The sequence below is a fragment of the Panthera leo genome, chromosome F2 (genome assembly GCF_018350215.1).
Source record: "Panthera leo isolate Ple1 chromosome F2, P.leo_Ple1_pat1.1, whole genome shotgun sequence".
Taxonomy (NCBI): Eukaryota; Metazoa; Chordata; class Mammalia; order Carnivora; family Felidae; genus Panthera; species Panthera leo.
Window position 1 is genome coordinate 4,700,231 of NC_056695.1, and position 16,014 is coordinate 4,716,244.

General features: G+C 37.8%; 1 protein-coding gene across 5 annotated transcripts in view; it reads right to left on the reverse strand.

Moving 5' to 3' along the window:
• PCMTD1 (protein-L-isoaspartate (D-aspartate) O-methyltransferase domain containing 1) overlaps positions 1-16,014 on the reverse strand; it is a 67,840-nt gene that overhangs the window by 6,030 nt on the left and 45,796 nt on the right. For 3 of the 5 annotated variants that reach the window (XM_042923540.1, XM_042923542.1, XM_042923541.1), the window contains exons 4-5: positions 6,273-6,444; positions 4,312-4,435 (exon numbers count right to left, since the gene is read on the reverse strand). In XM_042923540.1, coding sequence (XP_042779474.1) covers positions 4,312-4,435; positions 6,273-6,444 — 296 coding nt within the window. Of the gene's footprint in view, positions 1-4,311; positions 4,436-6,272; positions 6,445-11,915; positions 12,108-16,014 lie in introns of all 5 variants that reach the window. The other 2 variants (XM_042923543.1, XM_042923544.1) reach the window with 1 other exon arrangement.

Genomic DNA, 16,014 nt, shown 5'->3' on the forward strand with positions numbered 1-16,014 from the left:
CATTATATTTAGGCCAATCTCACAAAAGCATTGATTTGGGGCCACTTTTGAACCTACAAAAACAGCAGCTTCTATGAGTGGCCACACAACTGTTGCCACAATTTATGAAGTCTCTTGCCCCTTGAGATTTTTAACAAGAAATATACATTTGGCTTTGCGTTCCTGACAGAGCTCTGAAAACACCTGGGAGTTACCTAAGTGATAAGAGCATAACAGGTTCTTTTCAAGCACCCCTGGGTTTAGGCTAATAAGGCAACTTTTCGTAAGCCCCTGAGTGAGCGGGCTGGTTGCCAGAGGACTGGAACTTTCACCAGCACCCTCTGGCAGGGGACGAGGGGCTGCAGGTTGAGCCGGTCATAAATGGCCAATGACTTAATCAATCAAACCTCCATAAAAAGCCTTCACTGCAAGGGTTCGGAGAACTTCCGGGCTGATGAACACACGCAAGTGCCAGAAGGGCCCTCAGAGGAGGCGCGGAAGCTGGGTCCTTCCCACAAACCCTCTGTGCCTCGATTCCAGCCGGCTGTTTCTGTGCTGACCCCTGTTATACTAAACCCCGTAATCCAGTAAGTGAACTGTTTTCTTGGGTTCTGTGAGGCACTCCAACAAATTATTGAATTCCAGAAAGGGGTCACGGGAGTTCCTGATTTACAGCCAGGCTGACGGAAACACAGGTGAAAACTTGGACCTGTGGCTGGGGGCTCAAGTCGGAGGAGATGGCGGCAGCCTCGTACAAGCCCTTTAACCTCCGGGGTCTATGCGAACAGTGGTTAGTGATGGGAGGGGTCAGATCACAGGACACCTAGTTGGTGTCCACAAAGAATTCGAGAATTCCTTGGGGTGGAAAAACCCACATGTCTGAGACATGGAAGTATCTAGTGGGTGGTGTATGGAGGAAAGTTTTGCCTAAGTTGGTATAGAATTTTTCCCTTTTTCCTTTTCCCCTTCTAAAGGGCCCACCTGAACTTGAAGCAGCTCCTTTAGAATGTTGCATACCACCCCGCGAACAAAGGAAAGAAGATGTGAATTGAATCAAAAGTAGTGATAAACCTGAGGAAAATTCTAACTACATTTTAGTAACTGTTTATATAGGCAGTTTCATAGCTACAAAATACACTTGCCAGAGATTTGCATGTGTATTTTTTTAGTTCTCTTTTTTTGCTAACATTCTTTCGTAACTTAATCCCCTATAATTAATGAAATAATGTTCTCTAATCAGCAATTTTAACAGAAGAAACTTGTTCTTATTTTCCAAACATCCTATTAAGTTTTGACAAATAGTATCTTCAGAACTTTTTCGTTCTGTGAACATTATTCATAAAAAAGCTTTTATTTTTTACAAAATCGTAATTCCTGGCTCATTTTTATGCTATTGGGAGCTGATGATTTTTCTTCCCTTTTATTGTAGAGACTTTCGAGTATGTATACGAGTAACAGTATAACGAACCCCATGTACCACTCAGCTTGAACCCTCACCGTACAGCTAATCTTACCACACTCCCATTTCTTCCTCCCAGATCCACCACAGACGATTGTGATGACAAATTTGGATCGATCATTTCACCTGTAAGTATTTCACAGGTATGACGGATTTTTTTTTTTTTTTTTAATTTGGGCTCTTCCCCCTTTTATCCCTTTCGACCAAATTTATGCCCCTACTTTACATTCACAGTTATGTCCATCAACCCACAGAGGATAGTCTTATTAACTACCTAGATCTACACTGTATGGACATCTTTAAAATGAGAAAGAATGAAAATTGCCCATTTGTAACTGTGTTACTGCAAAACCACATTTACAAACTAGACTCCTCTAAAGGACACTAAACTAGGGAAACTGTCAGATAAAGAGGAATGTCTCGGGCTACAACAGTCTCCATGAGAAAGTGAAACACCTAAATGGCTGTTGCACAGAAGTCCACAGGGACCTCTATAAGGACACTTACATGTCTTTACAGATATACATTATTACATTTGTGGTTAGGCCACCGTGTCACAGAATTTTTTTCATTACTTCTTTTTTGTGACTCTCTAACCTGTTATGATAGGTTAACGAAAATGGTCATAAATATGACATGTAATTCTAATATTTGGAAAACAGGAGGGAAAAAATAGTTTTACTTTGTTGTTATTATTATTATTATTATTGCTTTTAGTTATTGCTTTTAGCAAGGAGTTGAAATATTCAATGATCTTAGTACGGGATGGCCTACTAAATATTATAGTATGTAGTATATGGTATATACATACACCTATATATACGAGGGAATGTGTGTGTATGGTCTACCAAAAAGTATACTTTGAAATAACTGTACAATGCATGTGAATACAGGTGACAGTTACTTGATTCTGGTGTTCCTAGCACCAGTCCCTTTCAGTCCCAGAATACATCTAGCACGTGTCTCTGAACAGACAGGAAGGAAGTTTAAATTCAACATTCCAGCAGAGTAACTTTACTAACAGAATGGATCTTTTTGATAATCCTTTTTTTAATCATTCTTATTTTCAATTTTCTATATACTCAAGTTTCCTTATGTAATCGTCTTATGTCGCTCTGTTGTGTAGATTGACTCAATTTCGTAACATACAACAGCAAAAAGTACTTTCGGAAAAAATGGCTGATTAACACTTTCCGAATTGTGGAAGGTTCAAAAGTTTTTTTGAACTGAGTGCCTGATTTCTTTCTAAACGAGATTAAAGTAAGAGCACTGTGTCAGAATTGATGCATCTTGTGACTCTGGAAAGAGCGGTCAACAGGTCTCTCTGATGGCAACTCCCGTTACAGAAGAACGCTAGGAAGCCCTCTCCAGGGGTCTAGGGAAGAGACCCCGCCCCTGCCGCTCACTGCCCCTTACCACAGAACCACATGGGTCTGTCTGCACCACCACATACCTTCGTCCCCATGGCAGGAGGAGTGGTCTGTATGGTTCGTGAGTGCGAAGCAGCTGTCCACGTGTGGCCTTTCCCTGGTTTTTTCCTCCGCTCACCCACACATGAAGCTCTGCTCCCCTGCGTTTACGGAGCGAGCCCACACGACGGGAGGCTGGCCACTACTGCCTGTGGCTGCGTGGATAGTCTAATTTAAGGGTGCGGACCAAAGCCATATTCCGCCCCTACTCCTTTAGTAGGTGATAAAAATGACGTTTCAATTCCTAGCTATCTGACCGCCAAATCCTTCTCCCCATTGGGAAGAACGTGGAAGAGGGAAAAACAGGCCACAAAAACCACGTAGCTCACAAGAGGGTAAAATAAACAATGAAAATAAAGTTACATGTAAAGCCAGGTTCCTTTGAAATATATTCATTTAAAAAGCAAGTTAAAGCAAGAAGTCTACCATGGTAAAGTTAGTTCATTTTTGGGAAGGAACCTTACTCACCGATTTCCAAAATCATGATATATCACAAGCCAATTAACATTACTCTTACCTCTGTTTCTACTTTCAGCTGCAGTAAGTTTATTACTTCCTCCTTCTTGAAATACTGCTTTTTTCTTGATTTCCAACACAAACACCTCTTCTCTCTCCTCACTCTCCCCCAAGTACTCTCATCCATTCTCATAGCTGAAAATGCCATTTTTAGGTTGAGGATTCCCAATTTACACCTCCCCTTGTGCAGTGGGTTTACAACCACTTGACTGCCTGCCATGTGCATGCCAACAGGAAACTCAAACACGGCCAGAATAAAATACCTGACCTTCCTACACCTGTTTCCAAACTATTCCATCGCCAGTCCTGCAAACAGCAATGAATGGTACCACCACTCAGCTAGCTGCTCAAGGCCAAACTCGCCATCCTTCTTTTTCTCTCTACCACCGCCTACAATTTAGTCTACTATTTTTCTACCTTCGAACAAGTCTATCCACAACCAACACTGACTTTACCTTTGATAAGGAAAGCCCTGTATATAATCTATCTTCTATACTCTAGCCAACGAACTTCGACCACCCTGAAACTTGTTTCCGGTCTTAGAACAACCAAGCTCTTTTCAGCTCAAATAAAGGCTGTTGTGTTTGTCATCCTTCTGTGTAGAAAATGACAACAAATTTAATAGAATTAGTAAAGTCACAGCTATAATTAATAAATTCATGATTTCTTTCACCTGCCCCTTCTTTTCATATGTCCATGAAGGCAGCTAACTGTGTCTGGTGCAAGGTAGGGGTTTTAACCCACCCCCACAAAAAAAGCTGAATAAATCTGTTGAATATATAACTGCATGTTTATTCGATTTTTCATAATTATATAGTCCATTAAATCCCAACCATAAGAGTTTAACAACAGTCACGGTTCAGTCGGAAAGGACCAACAGTTACTTACGGAGTCCTACGGAATCTGGTTTGCCATTATCATTCTTACTTGGTTGCACAAGCGGAGCAAATGAAACAGCAAGGATATTTTTACTTTCCCAAGTGTTTTGTCCAGTTCGCATAATTTGTGTTAACTATTTGGAGGAAAACACAGAAACAGAATAGCTTAATCCTGGAAATGCGATCACCTTACAGTCACAATTTTGTTTTCATGGAATAACTGCCAATGGTTGCTATATAATCACCTGTATTTGAGTGCAACCAAATTACTATCATTTAAATACTTACCATAAAATAATACAGAAGAAATCACAAATATTTGCAGCTCAAGATAGATAAATCAATGTATATAGAATATCCAAATATGGTCGAGTGACCCATCATGTTATATTTGGGGTCTGATACCTTCTAGGGGTCTCATTCCAACCCACACCTGCCAGTGGATCCCAAATTAGATGTCTCACATAGGTTCAGTTGTTTGGTTAAAGCATTATATAAAGCATTAATAAAACCACGTTCTGATTACTGTACCAATGAGTCAACTTCATGGTTGCCCATGATGGTCATAAAATGCAGATTCTAATTCTAATCGCAACTTAGTATTTCACAAATAAACGTAATTAATCACAAGAGCATTACAAGTTTTACCTACCTGGCAAAAACTCATCCCCAGTCCTTGGAAAAAAAAAAACTAGCTCAGTACATGGCTTGATCAAGCTGAATTAATATCTTCAATTTCTATTATAAAAATAAGCCCATTTGACATTCGGATGATAGTATATAATTAATATTTAATAAAATACCAATGGGAAGCCCTATCTTAAAAATATTTGGAAAGGTATTTTCAACAGATAACAGAAGATTGTTCATCTGGGAGTCTCAACTCTGGAAGCATTCAAGTAACAATGTTTTTCCAGGAATGTTTTTTAATGAATGTTTTTATATTATGTCTTTTTAATTACGGACAAACAATTTGCTACAGAGCTTAGTGCATGGTAATGGTGAAATCCACTGAGCTGCAAATAACATGCTGTGATGTTAAGGGACCCCCTCCCCGAAGATTATAAACTTCAAAATGATGAGGCAAGGTCCCAGTTGTCTTATATAATTTATCTTCTACCGTGTAAACCACAAGGCATTTTAAACATCTCAAATTTAGGTTAATATGAATATTAAGGATTTGTTTTGAAATGCATTTTTATAAAAATTTTTTTTTTTGAGAGAGAGAGAGAGAGAGAGAGAGCACACGTGTGAGCAAAGTGCAAGCAGGGGAGGGGCAGAGGGAGGCGGAGAGAGAGAATCTCCAGCAGGCTCCACAGGGGGTGAGGTCATGACCATGAGATCGTGACCTGAGCTGAAATCGAGTCAGACACTTACCCGCCTGAGCCACCCAGGTCGCTCCGTGTTTATAAATTTTTAAAGTAATTTCCTTTTGAAAGATCCACCCATTTCCTGAATACATTAGTATTTCATACACTTACTATCCCTAATAATCCCAAACCGAAGGCAGATAAATAACTGAAAAAATATTTTCAAATGAGTCTATGTCATACTAAATCGAGATTTAAAAAGTTACTTGTTTCGTTAACGGATTTAAGCAGTCCAAACCAAATCCCAAATAGAATTTCTCTTTTCTACACTCAAAGAACTAAAGAATGTTGGAAACTGAGTGGCTAGTAGAGATCTTCACACTCAACTGAACAGCTCTGGGTACAAAAACTGTGGGAGGAAGCAACTTGGCAAACATCACACAGGCTAAGCTCTGGGGAGACGAAAATCTCTTCAAACCCTAGTAGAAGGATCTCTTCTGTATCTGCTTTGGTTCAAGAGTCTGTTTCAAGGTTTTGTTTTTGTTGTTTTTATAGCTAGATCTGTGAAGAGTACTGCTTCCTTAAAAATCACAGCCTACTTTTCACTGATAGAACATTTCCCACCTTAAACTAGCGTGCTTAAGCAAAGGGCAGAAGTTACCTGATCTTCTATAGGCATGACCAGAATGCCTCCAACTTTCAGTAAGATTTTCATGTAGTTTTCATGGTCCTTCTGGACACCAGCCCCACAATAAATGCGGTCATACTGATGGCTGTCAGATGCTATCTGGAGGCAATTACCAACCACAAATGCGGGTTCACAGAACTCAAATCTGCACGAAAAAACAAACATCTTTTAATTCATTTAAACAAAAGGTTAAATCTAAAAAAATTAACATAATCCACTTCTTTGCAATAGTGAAGTTACCAAAATTAAGGATAAAATATCAGGAGATTTGATTTAAATATCATATTTATGAAGTTAAACTGACCAAATATATAGTTTTATTATCAATGATATAATTCACATTTTTAAAACAACCTGTTTTTTTGCCATACTGAAACTTCACTTAGGGCTTAAAAAACGAGCATAAGGAAAAGCTCCTCATGATACCAATCTTGTGATGCCCCACAAGTGATAGACACTAAGTTCACCTTCCGCTGCCCTTTCCAAAAAAAAAAAAAAAAAAAAAAAAAAAAAAAAAAAAAAAGCCGATGGGCCAGCGGCCATGAAAAGGGCTCGTGCAGTCCACATCTCTGTTTGACATTTCTGCCGTGGCTGACAGTGGCAAAGCTTCGCCAGGAAAGGACGCACTTCAGCAACCGCTATGATTAGGGAGATTTTAGCAGAGGTACATTACAGGGCTGCTATGTGACTGCTGCTTTGGCCCCTGGGATCTCCCTATGCAACAGAAGGAGACAGGGTTTCAAAGCAAAGGCATCTTGTCCAGGCCGCCTGTTCCTGGTTACAGTGTTGGTTCACGGTATAGAGAGTCATGCTTTTACAAACTATCCTATTTAGACTCCTACTTTATTCCTTAAGGTGTAACAAATCTGTAAATAGTTTCTAACGTATAACATTAATTAAAACCCGATGCACTAATAAAACATATCATCTTTTAGAAAACTAATTCATGGAATATCCTTTTACTTTTAAGTTGATTAACGTTAATATGACCACACGTAAAAGTCAGGCTATTATTTGAGGATGGAATAATCCATGTTAAAAGTTTCGGCATGCGGGAAAAAATGACAATGATTGAATCATAATCATTTCTACTTTGTAAAACATATCCTGTCCTTTGCTAATTAATAGACTTATTACATAACAACTTTTCATTAAAATTCACTAAACAACAGACACGTTATATTCACTAATGTTTAAAGAAGAGTTTACCAGAACTATGCCCTGTCTTTGGTCCCCTACCTTCTTAGTGGAGGCTTAGAGGTGGGGTGGGAAGGGTTGAGGAGTTGGGATGGGATGACTTATCAGTGTACCCTCTCTTGCCCATACCCCCACACTAGGGTAGAGTCCATGCCTCATTATTTCTTTCACTGTAACTGCCTCCTCGCTGCTCACACTTTTCAGGTCTCCCCTCCATCATTTTGCTCCCTATTGCAGAGGACGGAGTGAAGCTCCTTAGAGTGCCACATGGGGCTCTTTATGACCCTACCATCAAGCTGTCCTGCCAGATTCATTTCCTGCCTCTGCCTTCCCTGCTCTTCCCCCCTCACCGCGCCCCCCCCCCCACACACACATACTATGTTGTAGCCAAACTGAATTACAGTTGACCCTTGAACAAGGCGGAGGTTAGAGGTGCTGACCCCCTCCCTGCTGTCAAACATCCGAGTATAACTTACGACTCCCCCAAAACTTAACCACTAACAAACTACTGTTGACCGGAGGCCTCACAATGACCACATAAACGGATGACTAGCACTTTCTAGTTACATGTACTTCATACTGTATTCTTACAAAAAGGTAAGCTAGAGAAAGGAAAATATTAAGAAAATAAGTAAGAGAAAATACACGTATAGCACCGTACTAAAATCTGCATTTAAGCCGTCCTGCGCAGTTTAAGCCCATGTTGTTCAAGAGTCAACTGTGTGTGCTTCTGGTTGCTTAGAGGAAGTAGCACAAATTGTTTGGAAATCCTGTAGCTGGGTACATGCGGCTCCTTTGACTGAAATGCCCTTCCCTCTCTCCTTCCCTTGATAAATGCCTACCATCCCTTCAAGACAAAGTTCAAGTATTAGTTTTAGTAATGAAATCTTACCCAACTCTATTTTAACAGTGTCTCATTCTTCCTACTGCATGGTACACATAAAAGTGCACCTAGGCTAGGGCCATGCTTAAATCCCTTTTAAACTCAAGATTATGGGATGACCTAGGATTGCCTAAGATATGGCCAAAGTATAGTTTCTTGACTTTTAAGTATAAGATACTGTGGATCATGTGGTGTAATCATTCTACCAAACCCACAGTAAGCATTCTTTAACAAGAAAACATTAGACTATTTTCAAGGAAATCTAAAAATCTTTATTCTTATACAAATTCATCTTAAATAATTTAATTTTATGATAATTTAAGTCAGTCTTATTTTTTGGGAATTTGTATTTTAAAAATTAAATTATTCAACCTCTTTTATCAAGTCTATTAAATCAACTTAAAAAATATGCTTACGGTTTAAAAAGCTTCCTATTTGTTAAAAATACATGGTAACTTACAGAACTATTACTTAAGACAACACCATTATGAGTACACAACTTACGATTAAGACCACTTCTCAGATTAGTGACAGTTTATCCGTCCTCATCCAAGCAAAATTAATTAGAAATAATTTAGTGCCTGATTCTAAAATCAAAGGTGTGATTCTGGTCAAATTTCCTAAGAAGCACAATTCATTAAGTGAAATATTATTTATCGAGCCCAGCTGTGTGTAAAGATTGGAAACAGAATGGGAAACACTCAAGCCTACATCTAGTGGAAGAGACAAGAATCAAAGAATGTCACTAATACAGACTTACAGCTATAATAAATGCTCTAAAGGAAAGGAATATGATTCCATAAGACTAAGGACGAAAGGAAATAGACCTAGGGAATCGGAGAAAGGCTCCCTGAGAAATGTCAAGATGAGACAGGACAATGTAGAACCACAGGGGAGCCACGATGGTCGTCACTAGCCACGTGTGGATACTGAGCCATTAAAATGCAGCTAGTCCAAATTGAGCTGTACCGTGAGGATAAAATTCACACGGGATTTCAAAGATTTAGCCCAAAATAAATGTAAAATAGCGCAATATTTCTTTTATTTATGTGTAGGGGCGTGTGTATTTCAACAGCCACATAAACTAAAGACACTAAACAAATACCCTTCTGCTTATAATCTCTGACGAGGCGCTTCAAGTACTTTCTCCTTAATGCAGGCTTCCCTTTGAAACATTCCCCTGGTATTCCTTTCTATTTCTGTGAATATTTCTTCTGAGTTTTAAATGTATCTCCACCACCTATGACAGTCCTCAGAATACATTTACTAAGAGAACCATACAAAAAACATAAATGTTTTCTACCTATCCACTTTGAATAGGAACCCAAAAAATCTTAGGACTAGAAGAGAAACTTGCCCAGAAAGATACAGAATAATATGTGCCTATGATACTTTCTATAACAGTATGACGATCCTTGCTGTACTAAACTGGTCACTATAAAAAGCTGTAACTTCATGCTACAGAAGATAGTTTTTCTCAAAATGCCAAAAAAGGCAAAACTCGAATAATTTCAAAAAATCCTCACCTTTAATGAATAAATCAACTGTCCTATAACTGAAAGGTACTTTTTTGGGCCTTTCAGAAGATCTTAAATAAGCCACAATAACATTAGGAAAACGACTTCATCTTTTTCCCCCTGTAATGCAGATCAGAACAAGTATATTTTGCTTTCTCTTAGGGAGTAATCTCTAAATCTATAAATTTCTACTAATGCAAATGGAACATATATTTCTAACAAATACATACGAGTTCTTTACACTTTCATTTAACATAGTCAAATTAATTTATTTTAACAGAATATTCGAATCTGAAAGTTTAATTGAACTTGAGATGTTCCAAAAGGATGGGACTATTTCTAGATATAACATAGTAAAATTTCAAGGACATAAGTAAAACTGAGGACACTGAAATGTCTTCAAATGTTGGCACTAGAACATCTAGAACATAGAAAATTCACATGCCAGGGGCGCCTGGGTGGCTCAGTCCGTTAAGCATCCGACTTCAGCTCAGGCCATAACCTCACGGTTTGTGAGTCTGAGCCCCGCGTCGGGCTCTGTGCTGACAGCTCGGAGCCTGGAGCCTGCTTCTGATTCTGTGTCTCCCTCTCTCTGCCCCTCCCACACCTGCACTCTCTCTCTCTCAAAAAATAAACATTAAAAAAAAAATTTTTTTAAAAAAGAAAGAAAATTCATATGCCAAACACATTACCAAAAAATTGTAACACTACCAGTTTAGTGGTCATTAAGAAAAATATCTACCAGAGATAGTGTCTCACCTGGAGACTCTTGATTATAACTATGGCTTAACCTTTTCTACCAGTAATACATGAATCCTTCACATTATTAAAGAACACAAAACAATTCTCAAAATGCATTGTTATTTTATACATTGTATCTAAAAAAAAAGTAGGTAATGGACTATCTTTCCTAATAAAGGACTTAGAGATGAGCTTTAGTCCTTCTAACTAGGTACATAGCTGAGGATCTTAGACATTCTGTATTCTAACAGGAAAACTGTGGCTTATTTTTACGACAGCATTTCAGGTAAATGAACTCACACCAATGCCATGGCTAATGATGTGTGTAGGACAATGTTTATGGATGTGCCCCCACCCGTGTCAGATGATGCCCAGGCAATATTTACAGAGAGCTAGACGACTGACTGGAGACGTGGATGGTAGCTACCGTGTCATCAGAGTAAATTACAACTCCTATTCATTCTTCCGGTGTTGACAGGAAAATAAAGAAAACATGTTCTCCCGTAGGCTTTCACTATCTTCTGAAAGCTGAATCTCACCTAAGTTTCCACAAACCTCTATAGAGGCAAAGGACATATTTTAAACCACAAATACAATCTGTGTATAATCTGGAAGAGTTCAGCAATAAATTAACCAGAACTTTTCAGTTTACTGCAAAATAGTACTACACTATTTATAGATCTATACAGGAAATCTAGGTTAAAATTAGTGAAAAGGAAAACCCAAATTCCATTTTTTCACATCAATCAAAAACTATACGAAACCTAGGAGGGAGCAGGGAGGCAAACCAAAATGGCATTTCCTTCGTGGTTATTATTATTCATAAATTATGGCTCACGTGTGCTTGCTCTAATTTTTATTCTTAATTTAGGAAAGTTCATTAAAATTTTATGTCTGTTAGTAAAGTGAAAAGTAGCAATCATTTTTATTCTTTGAAGAAAATTTCCAAAACAAAATTTCCCAGATGGAGATGACTCACGCTCCTAAATTACACTGAATTATACCTAACGATATGAGTTATCCGTACACAGAATAAACAGCTCTGAAATGCGTGTAATAACTACAAATTTATTCACTTTAGACTTTAATCATTTGTTGATTTAAATCTGTAAAGCCAGGAACTGTTTTCAGACTCTCTTATGCGGAGAGGGAAAACTATCCGGCATGCTCTTACTAATAACGTACACTGGAAATCACTTGTGGGAAAACAGAGAGCACATTATCTTGGCTTACACACGAACACTGGCCCGAAATAACACTGGGATTCTCATCACTTACCTTAGCAGTGGTTTTCTTTATAGGTGCGTGTTGAAATATCTTCATCTGGAGTCGGACAGGTGATTTCCTTCACAGCAGGGACCTTGCCAACTTGCCCATATAATTCTTTTGATAAGCTGCTAGGAGATCAGGGTGACCTAGCCTTGCCCTGCAGCTTCCCTCTTAGACGGATAGTCTAGGTCTAGGAGCTGACTGAGAGTAGAAAAAACAACATTCCCCTTCAATACACTGTTGAAGTGGGGGGCTGACAATTTGCACACCTAGTTTATCATGTGCCACAGGATGCTGTCATTGAAAGTTTAGACAATTATTCCAATGGAATAAAGGATTTCAAGGTCACAGGAAAGAATCCTACCTTGTTCTCAGACCTCATCCAAAACCACCTGCCAAATGAATCACAGAAACCTCTTTTTCTTAAAACACTTAGTCAAAATATACATTTTGGGTCTTGAGAGCTAGGACTGTTTAGTTAAAACAAGGCAAAACTTCAGAATTTTCCACTGGGAAGAAACATCCAGGGAAATATTATTATCTGTTGCCCTCCAAATGCAGTTATACCATTCAAAAACTCTTACAATCAATAATTAAGCTACGGAATAGTGTAAAATTTAAAAAGCAAAGACTTTACCTTTTCAAGTGTTTTCCCTTCCAACTGCATCAATCTCATCTCAGAATAATTTCAAGCATTATTTAAAGCAAAGTGTGAAGAGTAAGTAAATACAGTGTTTTTTTCATTGAAAGAAGCTTTAGGAAAATCCATAGGATCAAAACCAGACTCTAAACACTTTATAGGAAACAGGACAGGTACATCACATAAAAGCGAGCGTCCAAGTATTTCAACGGTAATTTCTTCTCCTAAATCCAACTTTTCCCCGTGCCATTTCTCACGGATGTTAAAAATACAGAACTGATGAATAGCCCTGATGACTATTTTCAAGCACTTCTGTTACCACCATTTGAATGCATGTCATGATTGAAATCAGTTCACAACCTGTAGTAATTGCTATAAAGCTACCATCGGAGCAGTATTAGTGTATCGAAAATATTCAAATATCTGAGAAATATTTTGAAGTAATGTTGAATATACATTTATAGATCGCAAAACTACTTCAAGTGTGCCATAATTCTCTTAAAGAGGAAGCAGGACTATTCTAGTGGTAAAGTCGACAGGACATAGAAGCATTTTTCCAAGGCAAACCAAAGCACATGCAACACAAACCTATACTTAAAAATCAAATTAGGCCACTAGACATTGCCATAAGCCAATTACATCTTTGAAACATAAGAGTATACTATCTGCACTTAACTAAAACTCATACCTCAACTGCATTGCCTCGCTCACTCATCTCTGCCCCCAAAAGTAACTCACACCATAGGTGAGTTTCATCAGTGAACAGGGTAAGTATGCTTTGTAATAAAAATGCTACCGTGCATTTAACCATGTTCACAGCCCTCCTTAATCCTAATTAAAGGGAAATAAATGACGAAAATATAAGCACTGCTTCAACTTTTGTACCTGGGGCTAAATTGCTCGACTGTCATTCATGGGTAGCTTCCTGCTGGAACAAATATTGGGATAGATCACTGTTTACATCATCATAGCTAATTCAGAAGTAAATAAAAAGATGGACATAGCCGAGGTCACAGCCTGTCCAGTCTTCAGTTTTCCCACTTGGGCAACGTGGACACCAAAATGGCCTCTAGCACTGTGGATTAAGCACGTGGAATGTACATGGTACTTAATGAACAGACAATACATATTAGGTGCTATTATTTTTTATTATCTCATTACTGTTTTCAGTACTCCTATCATGACTCATGTATATAACAAACTATATAGAAACTATAGTCTTCTGTTCAAACGGAATGAAAATCTTCAAATAAATCAAACAATGCTGCACTCATTTGACTACTGATGTTAGACTATTCCCAGAATTAGCTAAAGTATCGTTGAAAGGGAGGGGAGACAGGATCGAGCGATGTATTCCTAGGAAATGGCACACTCCAAAGCATGCATTCTAGGGAGCTGAGTCAACTACATGCGCATGTATATATTACATAAATACATAATATTGCTATAAAAAAAGTGTATACCAATTACCAACTCATTTGCAAAGCATTTACAGGATAAAGGTTTACAATTCAGGCTACTTTAACTGAATTATTCCTCCAAGCAACTACCACCGGAGAGATTACTTTGCTTACTGCTCAAGCACAAATACTGATTATAACTTGACCTTCTCCAAACTTCTTCCCTCATGAAAGCCAGACACCTAAGGGCCTTTAAGACCTAGGCCCAAAGACTTGTCTAGATCAGAGTGGACTAAAATAAAGGCGTTCTGAAGAGAGTGTGTGAAGATACAACAAGGGTCAGCAAACAGGCCAAATCCACCCTGCTGCTTGCTTTTGTAAAGCAAGTGTCCCTACAACACCTCATGCCCACTCCCTTTCAAAGTGTCTAAGACTGCTTCTGCATTATGGCAGGGTTGAGCAGTTGCCAAAGGGACCATTTAGGCCAGGAAGCCCAAAGTAGTTACTACTTGGTCCTTGACTAGAGAAGTCTGCCAATGTTTTAGAGGACCCTAGGAATCAAATGTCATGTTTATAAGGGAATTTCAACGAATCTGGAAATACCAACGTAGAGCAAAAGGATAAACCATACAAGAGAGCTCCCCCTCCTGCCCATCTCCAAATAGAGTCAATTCAGAGTAGCCTCTCCAAATTATTTTGTTTGCTGATATAGGAGTAAGGCATGGAAAGAAAATTTTAAAATGCAAACATTACAATAAAGACACTTTTTTCTACAAGAAGAAATACTACTTTCAAGACTCAGGAACCCAGCTTGCTTTATAAAATAAACACAAAAACACACACTTACATTTCTTAAAAGGTCACCTTACATTATTTATTTTAAGGTTGAGTAGTTTATGGATTTTTTTTCCCTACCTACTGTATTTGGAGTTATGATCTCCAATTGATACATGTAAGAAAATTTAAAAATGCAGTTTAAATCTTAAGTGACATAACAGTTTTGAAAAAGCAACTGATTAAAAAAGATCTAACCCTCCCCACCCCCCAAAAAAAGATCCAAACCAATAGGATAAGTAAGGAAGGAAGAGTATTACGTTTCAGCTACCTATTCTGTGTTACACATAATCAAAAATAATCTGGTACTAAGGAATACATAAAGAGCAATTAATTTTCCAGAGTTACTTTCTATTTTATTAATTAAAATATGTATCTTGATGACCTGTTTACAATATAATGTGACTGCTTAGAAATGGGATTTTTAAAATCACTTTGCACAGCAACTTTTTCAAATTCCAAAAATTAATATAAATAGAAATATCATCCACAAACACCAAAAAAATTGCAAAGAAATCATCAAAACACAAGACAGAAAGAACACTATTATATCTTTATAGTTTGTCACCAAAACCAAATAATATAAAAGGACCAAAACAGGAGCCCAATGAGAACTCATCGACTTTGAAATCTCAGCTTCCAACCACTCACCACTTTATGCAAATGGAAACGTTTTCCCAGTACCTAGTGCTCTTTGAATGTAAGATACTTCTATATAGAGATCTGAAATATTTAAATAAACTTCAGAACACTACATGAAAACCAAAATAGATAATATTTCCAGAACTAATTTTTTAGACTAGTTTATTAACGTACGAATCTGCTTTAAAAAGTTGCAATGCTTCAAAAACAACTGTTATAAAGCCTGACTATTTTAACTAAAATAGCAAGACCATTAAAAATTATAAACGTTTAGAGAAATCATATCACCATATTGTATAATTCATCATTTTATGAATAACAAATCTATATCGCAGAGTAACAACAAATTCAGGAAATACAAGGAAATTTTAATCGTTTTATAATTATATGAAAACAATTTTAGAAAAAAAATTTTAATTGAGACACTTAAATATATTGTCTTCGAACTTCTCTGTTACGGATTATTTGATATTTAAATTACATCAACATAGAAATGCTTTAAATAATAACATATTTTATTGTTTCCCAGGCCTAGTTGTCAGCACTAAACTTGAGCTCCATAGATACCTGTATAGAGATGCTTCAGGGATTC